General features: G+C 41.4%; 1 protein-coding gene across 1 annotated transcript; it reads right to left on the bottom strand.

Annotated features, from left to right (window-relative positions):
* Positions 1–794: 794 nt before the first annotated feature.
* Positions 795–2,809, bottom strand: LOC121693215 (C-reactive protein-like). The gene is made up of 3 exons (XM_042072517.1): positions 2,692–2,809; positions 2,400–2,457; positions 795–1,511 (listed from the first exon to the last, which is right to left on the bottom strand). Exons 2-3 carry the CDS (start codon positions 2,449–2,451, stop codon positions 865–867), a joined length of 699 nt encoding a protein of 232 aa, XP_041928451.1. The 5' UTR covers positions 2,452–2,457; positions 2,692–2,809; the 3' UTR covers positions 795–864.
* Positions 2,810–8,953: the final 6,144 nt, after the last annotated feature.

The raw sequence follows: 8,953 nt of genomic DNA, 5'->3' as shown, positions 1-8,953 counted from the left end.
CGTCGAGTTGGTTCCATTACGCCTGCAGAAAGTCATTCGTTTCTGACAGCGCTACTCGACCAGGGTTCGACCAAGGGAAAACAGGTTCTGGGAGGGTGTTTGGCTCGGGGTCATGGTGCAAAGGACCCTAGGGTGAAATTACTCCGAACCATCACTTTAACGTTCGTTTTCAAAACTGTGCAACTCACCGAGTGGTTAGTGGTGTTCGTTGATTATTAAAATCAAATATTTTGGCGCATTGTATGATTTCCAGCAGTCTTATTTGCTACTGTGGAACAATTTTTTCAGACACCTCACAACCGTGAATAAACTTCCGCTCAATATTTGAGCCTGAAGCATAGACAGTGGCGCATTAATATCAACGTGCAATGAGTCTTCCAACAGAAATCAATGGGATTTTACAAAATGCCAAATAAAACACGACAGAAACTGCATTTCGCTATGCTACTTGTTTTGGAACATCAACGAACACCACTAACCACTCGGTGAGTTGCACAGTTTTGAAAACGAACGTTAAGGGTTGTTTTAGGACATGGTTGAGCATGCCTGTAGGCAGCCACTCTGACTAGTCAAAGGCGATTCAAAACGAGCCAGGAAAGTCGAGACAGGACCAATCGTCAAAATTTCGGTGTCCACCACTCTACAGTAGTTCATCCAAAACAAACCAGAAAAGGGACTCAAAGTGCTAAATACCGGAATTTTCCTTTAAAGAGTGTGCTCTAATAGCCAGACTAAGAGTAACAGTACACCCTTAAACAGTTCACTTTTAACAGAATAGTTGTTCTGAAACTAGATTAATTTAACATGAATAACATGATTTTTTATTATCATTCATAAATTGCATTTACATTGATACGCTCCTTGCTAACATAATACATCTGCTGAAAACAGCAGCTTTTTCTCCACCTTAGCTTTTCCCTGAGCCTCAAACTCAAGGCTCTCCCACTTGAGGTAATTACCAGGTTGGAAGGACATCTTTTCCATGAAGCGTTGGACTTCACATGTGCTAATGGCATAATCCCACATGTGGACATCAGTTATATGGCCAGCGAAGGCATTCTTCACTTCAAACCCTCCTCTATAGTGGTCTTGGTCCTGTCCCACTATGATTGAATGATCGGTGGATATTTGCCAATCTGGTGACATAGGTACGATCTTCCTCACACTGGCTTTTCCATTGATAAAAAACTGTGTGATGTGCTCTTCACCCCATGTCACGCACACTGAATTCCATTCATTTAATTTGTATGACAAACCTAAGTAATCTGTGCTTGCACTGCCTATATGGAATCTGAAGATCCCTGTATCCATTCGACACAGTAAGAAGGCATTGCTGAAGCTGTTCGTGGCCAAAGAGAAGAAGCAGGGGCTTTGAGTTGATTGATCAGTGTAGAATCGCAGACAGAGACTGGCTTGGGACAGGGGCTTTTTGGCAGATGGAGTCAAAGTCACACGATCAGTGGTTCCCAGTGTTGGAAAGGTAAAGACACTCTCAGACAGGTCAGTGCTCTCTGAGAAAATTACATAAGAATTAGATACTATGGCAACCCCAAAGAAGGGAGTGCTACACATTTCTGTTCAAAAAGGGAAGGCAAATGTGCCCCCCAACCCCGAACAGGGGTGTAGTGGGTTTCTTGGTGTTTTATGCCCCCAACGTTGTCTTCGAGGCAGCGCTGCCTGGAAGGCGCTATGGTTAGGCATGGGTTAAGGTTAGGGTTAGGTTTAGGATTAAGTGCCTTTAAGTCGACGGTGGCAGCGTTGCCTGGAAGACGACGTTGGGGGCATAAAACACCATTGAGTTGTGTAGTGGAGGCTAAACACAAGTAAACACACTGTATTATCCACATTCACCATATGTACTGTACACTCATCAACACCCTAGGAACCATTTAATATCACTGGTATTGTTATAAATGTTGGACAATAACCTCCACCATCATCAAACATATTCTGAATGACTTTTTTAAAAATCCGATGCCGCATGGCACAGTCTACCTTACCGTGATCTCAGAATTCATAGTTTACCCACCTCTTATTTTACCACTACATCCCTGACCCCCCCAAAGAGAAATAAGTAGCGATAACAATAGATTGAGAAGAAATAAAAGGTATTTTGAGATGTTTAGTTGAACTTAGATTGGATCTGGGTTGAGGTCAACTACTCTGTTTTACCTCTCAATCTATTGTTATTGCTCTGTAGTTCTCTGCAAAGGGGATTTAGGAGAAACAAGTGAGATCCCAATAACAGCTAATTTAATTCTTACGAGACAAAGAAAAGCTTTTCTAGACAAAAGAAAATACCTTTGAGAAGGATAAGTTTTGATAACAGAATAGAATGCTAACACGTTTTGGTTCCTAGAGACCATGTCCATTATATGTCCAAATACTTCACCTCTTACCTGACAAGGCTGCAAAACATGCCAAAAGTAGGATTCTTGGTAGATTCTCCATTTTCGCCTTTAATTGATGTAAAGATAGTAATATTTCCAAAGGAATATGAATTAATACAAAATTAAAATATGAATGAGGAATGTTTAAAAGCCACAAATATTTAATTCTGCTATATCCGCATCAACCAACAACAAAGAGGCACACCAGCAGGTTGAGAATCGAGATCACTGGTCCATGAACTGATGGATTGGCTCAGCCATCACACAGTACATACATGTGTTGTCACAAAAAAGTACTTACCAATATAGATTAATATCCAAAAGTAGAAGTTGTATGATTTTTGGGGGACCGTATGTCCAGGTTTTTATAGTCTGAATACCCATCCCTTCTGTAGTTTTGCAATAGTGCACAGACTGTTCTTGACTTTAAAAATGCAACATCAAACATTGCGTAACTGTTGAGGTAAACATTGAAAAGCAAACTGCCTGTCTTGTCAGTGAAAAAGATGCTGTCTAAAATAAATGTGTCATGGATCTTTAAGGCACCTAGACTTTTTTTTGTGTCAGTATACAAACTAAACTATGATTTACATTGTTGACCACTGAGTTTTTTAATCTTGAAATATTCAATTTACATGACAAAAAATGTTACAGAGATACCACTGAGCACAAGGCAGAATTGGGACTGTGAGAGAGGCACACAGAATCTCCTCATCTTTCAGATAAGTCAGAAAAGAGTAAGAGGGGGTACCTGGTGAGGAGGTACAACAGGACAGAGGAATTGAGGGGGATGTGGCGCAACTGGTTACGGTGCCCAAACCATATTTGGGTCTGTTCAAGTCCAAGCTGGGTCATTTCCGGATCCCACCCCATCTCTCTTTCCCACTTGCTTCCTGTCACGCTCTCCACTGTCCTGTCAGATTAAAAGAATAAACGCCTGCTCCCCCCCCCCACCCCCATAAATAAATATTAAAAACGATTACCCCCCTCCTCCACCTCCCCCCAACATTCTAAATAGTTTTATACATCATATTGTTATGTAGCATAGTCATATTATACACCATTTGAAAGCTTGGACTCAATACATGACAATCTTTTTCATGTAAAATATGTGTAGTGCTTTATATGATCAAATTTATCTTACGTCTCAATTCAAAGTGGCCGACGGCCCCGCTCCCACCCTTGGTGCTTCCTCTAGCCCTTATCCTTAGGAATATGTATATGTAGCATATTGGGTTTTGAAATGTCCACAAGAACCCATAGAAATGTAATATCTATGTTATTTCATCCAATATAAGTTGTAGATGTGTAGTCCATCTTATGCACACCAATTGTAGTCATTCCATATCAGGGGCCGTATTTACAAAGAATTTTAAGGCTAAAAGTAGCTCCTAAGTGGCGAATTTAGGAGCAACTCTTAAAAATAATGTGCGTGTCACTTCTAACTTTAGGACTCCTAATTTTTTTCACTAAAAGTAATTCACGAAGCATTTTAGACCTAAAAATAGCACTTAAGTCTGGGACAGCTTAAAACAGTGATGCCAGGGTTACGGCCCGCGGGCCGGACCCTGCCCGACTGCCTGTCACATCCGGCCCGCGGGTGATAAGGGGAGAACATATTTTTTATTTATTTTTTATTTAATTTTCGGTGGAATCCGTCAGTTGGTCTGTTGCTGCTGCTCGCCTCAGCTGCAGCAGCGCCGGTAGACTAGTCGCTATCGAAATGTTATCAAACTCGTTAGAGAGTATTATGATGCTAAGTTATGATAGTAAGTATTATGATGCTAAGTAATGATAAGTTATGCTATGCGGTTACGGTTGAAATAATAGCCCATCCGCGCAATTTCAGGCAAGAACTTGAAATTAGTATTGAGAATCAAGTGGATAATTAACTAGATGTACCACAAATCGGTACAAAATATGACCACCACTCAGTCTAGCGCATTCCGCAAAAATAAATAACGCTTGTCAATTTGTCTCCAACCCCTACTCTTGCAACGTTTGTGTATGTAAATGAGTATGTACATAGTGTACGTGCTTTTGTGTGTATGTTCGCTTGTGAGTGTGTGTGTGTGTTTATCTGTGTGTGTTTTTATGTGTGTGTGGATGTGCGTGTGGGTGTGTTTATGTGTGTGTGTGTATTCGTGCATGTATACTGTATGTGTGTGCGTGTCTTTATGCGTGTGTGCGTGTACGTGTGCGTGTGTGTGCGTGCGTTTATGTGTGTGTGCGTGCACGTGCGTTTGCGTGTGCGTGCTTGCGTTTGCATGTGTCTGAGTGTGTGCGTGCCTGTGTGTTTGTGTGCGTGTGTGTAGCTGATATGACATTTTCTGCAGAATTCAGTAATCTGTAATATTGTTTAATTTCTGTGCTGCAAAGGCAAGGCTGTTGTAAGCAGCAATATTTCCCTTTGGAAAAATTGGATTTTGCAATACAGGTGAATTTATAGCAGTAACAATTTGTAGACAAGGATGCATGGACCTGGCAAGATTCTTGCCCCAGTTATATTAATGAATATTCTATATTCTATATCCACAAGATTAAATCAAATCCATGCATGTGTGAGGGGCTTAGACACGTGGTGCCAGCTGTGTTGACAGATGTGTTCATCAGGGGCTTGTGTTTCTCTATTAGAATTAAGTGAGGAAATCGAAGCCCACAGATTAACATATATGTAGGAGCTCCCCTTTTCAGATGCCCATTGAATCAATGTGGAGATTCCCACTAATAAAACACTGAGCTCTATCTGTCTAATGTGAATAGGTACAAATCAAACTGAGTTTTCTTGAATGGCAGCACTTGGTGTACACATGAGATGATGATGCCTACACCATTTTACTCTAATTAAAGATAAGGGATTTTACATACAATAACGAGTTATTCTGAGATGTCTTAAAACCTCCTATTCCTATTTTTCTTAAAATAACTGCTGTCACATCAGGCAATAGCTCACCTGTCTAGTAATCCAAATCACTCACCGACATCACCCACAGTGTGGGGTCTACACATTTGTCTACAAACTGTGTAAGCAATCACTGTTTCACTTTCTACTGTTTTATCTGTCCTCTTGGTGCTGTAACCCTGTTGTTACGGTTGGTTTCTTGATGATATTCTTGTCCTTAGACCTGTGGTCCAGTCCTTTCCCTCGGCTGAGCGCTCTCTCTCTCTCTCTCTCTCTCAGTGCTTTATTGTCTACCTCTATCCCCTCCTCTCCTGCATCACTTTTATCACTTCTCTCTCCATCTTCAGTTCTCCAAACGAACCCCAATCCCCACATCTGCCTGCTTACGATGCAGATTTGCAGAAGCTGGACATTTACATGCATGTCCTCCCATCAGAGGGACATTCTCTATTTATGAGCCTTTGTCCCTTTCGTTTCCCACAGGCAAAGCTGGGCCCATCTGGGAGACAGTTGGCCTGTTAATGAGGCAAACGCTCTGGGGGCACATCTCTCTGTGTCTGGAGTACAACTCGGAGGAAAGGAGCTCTGGAAATGAAGGATAACTCTGACACAGTGCTGTTACTGTTACTGTTCAGCATATGCTCATTAGGTCATTTATACTCTGGTAGCTCTGAGCTTGGTTTCATCAGACACGTCTACACACACAGAGAGAGAGAGAGAGAGAGAGAGAGAAAGAGAGAGAAAGCTTGTAGTTTGTATATAGATGAAGCAGTCATTCATTCATTCATTCATTCAACCTTTATTTCATGCTCGGAAATACAGTTGAGGGCAGTCCTCTTTTCCAATGTAGCCGAGATACATAGTAATCAAAATATAAGGCCAGTGTACTGTAGGCCACTAACAAATACTTGCAGGTGAATTCATAAAATATCAATAAAACACACAATAAAATAATTAGTAAATAGATAAATAAAATACAATAAAAATATAACAATTTGTCCAATAAATGGCAATGAGGTAAAAGCGTAGTTAAGAGGTCAAGTAAAACAATTACAGACTGGGCTGGGGAGATTTGAAATTAAAGCTTTAAACTGGCCATAAGAGATGATCGAGCTCAGACCAAGGGACTGTTGGGCTGAGTTCCAGGTTCTAGGGGCATCAAAGCTAAAGGCTGTCTTACCAAGTTCAGAGTGAACATTGGGAACTCTGAGCTGGAGATGGTTAGAAGAGCGGGTATGGTGGACATGTGACTGCCGGAGTAGCAGTGAAGAGATGTAGGGTGGGAGTTTACACATGATGGCTTTGTATATGTACAGTAGCCAGTGTCTGGAACGTCATCTGTCCACATACTGTATAGCGACTCCACAGATGTATATCTGTTTTGTTCTTTTGTTTACATCTATGGTTTTGTCACTTCAGAAAAAAATAAGAAAAAAGGGCCCCATAGATTCATGACGGATACTGTGAGCTCTACACCGTGTGATGTGCACTGCGGCTGTTTTTATGGGCAGATTTAGTCACGTACTCTGGCTTGAAATGACCCTTAACACTGGCACTCTCCGAATGAAATGACCCTTAACACTGTCACTCTCCGGATGGAATGACCATAAACACAGGCGCTCTCCGGTTGCCCACGCACCATGACACTCCTCTCCTGTCACCAAACCATACAGCCTGCCTGAGCATGATACAATGTACCACAGTTCACCAGAGATAACGTGTGTGTGTGTGTGTGTGTTTCTCTGACAGACACAGCTCATAACCAAATCTTAATCTCGTTTCAGTCTTTTTTCTTTCTTTTTTTTCTCTTACTCTTTTTTAATCTTTCTCTTCATTTATCCCTTTGTCTCTGTCTCTCTTGTCAACTTCTTTCTCTCTGTCTCTCCATTGCTCTCTCCTTCCCTCTCTCCCTTCTCATCTGCTTCTGCTCCCCCCTTCCAACCATCTATCTTTATGTCTCCCTTTCTCCTATCTGTTTGCTTTCTAAGGGACAACAGGTTAGTGGTCAGCTGGTTGTTTGGACTGTTCTGGTGCCAGGAGGTGATAGGGCAGCTCTTATTGTGGCCACTCAGAGTTACGTGCCTGGGTGACTCAAACGTTAAACACCTCACCATTGTATTTAGGTGACGTTGTGCACATAACAACAGATAACTGTCTGTGAATGCAGAGCACAGAGTCCTGTCTAACGAGCGAGAAACCAGAGTCAATGAATTGTGTGTGTGTGTGTGTGTGTGTGTGTGTGTGTGTGTGTGTGTGTGTGTGTGTGTGTGTAAATAAGCAAGCATAGAAAGACAGAGTAGGCAAAGGGGGGTGGCGTGGCAGGTCCACTTGTCAGCCTTGTGTCCAAATATCATTGTGTTTGTATTTGCATTATGTTTCTTCATGTGGTTTGCATGATCACATTCATGTTTAACAACTAATGATTTACTGGGCCTCCCTTGTGTGTGCATTGCCATGATATTCATAGATCATGGATACATTTTTGTATTGTTGAACAGCTGATTTTGAAAACATCTCAGGCATCCAATCACAACACAGCGGTCCTAATTGTATCCCAAAATTTTGTTGTTGTGTACACATAATTAACAAAAACAACTTACTCACACACTGAGCAAGAAGTAAGGGAACTACTATTGTAAAATTTGGATCTAGCAGTGTTGGTTGTTATGGAAACAGCTGCATGGTTTTGGATGTGTTTGCATGTGTAGTGTGAGTGAACAGTTGAGCAAAAGTGTAAAACGTATTCCGTGTGTATCTGTTCTGTTTTTAAAACATCATAGTTATAGAAGTACATTGCAGTCTCCAAAGCCTATACTCTGAATGCCTCACTCATAGTTTCTGTCCATAGTTGATATGAACCTGCCCTGTTCAGCAACCTGTTTACACTCTGAACTAGCTGATATTGGTTGTCTCAAATCATTTGAAACAAGTGTGATCAATTTTGAGTGGTTGTGTTTAACTTATGGCATTTGTGCTTTCTTTGTGTTTACCTTTTGCCACTTGTGGTTACCATTAAAAAGAAACGTACAGTCATACAGTAGGCCTAGCTCTAGCTTAGCTATTTGCTATGAGGCATCTTATTAGTGCCCAAGCACCGAAAGTCTCAAGGCACTATTGTTTCTGTAAGGATTATTATTCTAGTTGGTGGTATCCTGCCGCGTTTCGCCTTTTTTGAGGTGGTTTCCATAGGCGAAAACTCACGAAATTTGGCACACACAACAGGTGCCCAATAAAGCTGTCATGGACAAAGGCTTGGCCCTGGGTGTGGCCTATGGACTCCATAGCGCCACCTTATGTCACTTAGTCTTGTGGTTGACATATTTCAGATGCACACCAAATTTGATAGGTGTGTGTAACTCCCCAAGACGAACAACTTTCATATGTACACCCACACCCATATTATCCACACCCAACAGGAAGTGGGATATTTGGGATTTTGTGCATTGTGCACATGAACAATTTTGATATACTGTGGTTGGCATATAGTTTTAGCTACGCACACCAAATTTGGAAGGTGTGTGTAACTCCCCAAGAAGAATAACTTACATATGCATATTTCATTAACCACACCCAATAAGAAGTGAGATATTTGGGATTTTGTGCGCTGTAACACATGATCAATTTCGACGTACTTCTCCTAGACGATTCATCTGATTCGTCA

This window comes from Alosa sapidissima, chromosome 19 (assembly GCF_018492685.1).
Source record: "Alosa sapidissima isolate fAloSap1 chromosome 19, fAloSap1.pri, whole genome shotgun sequence".
Lineage (NCBI taxonomy): Eukaryota > Metazoa > Chordata > Actinopteri > Clupeiformes > Clupeidae > Alosa > Alosa sapidissima.
The sequence above is the reverse complement of the archived record's forward strand: the minus strand, read 5'-3'. Positions and strand labels throughout refer to the sequence as shown.

Excerpts from the sequence above, each read along its gene's own strand:
- LOC121693215 (XM_042072517.1), bottom strand. The coding sequence starts at position 2,451 with ATGGAGAATCTACCAAGAATCCTACTTTTGGCATGTTTTGCAGCCTTG. Across the intron at positions 1,512-2,399 it reads ATGTTTTGCAGCCTTGTCAG|AGAGCACTGACCTGTCTGAG; the intron begins GTAAGAGGTGAA and ends TAATTTTCTCAG.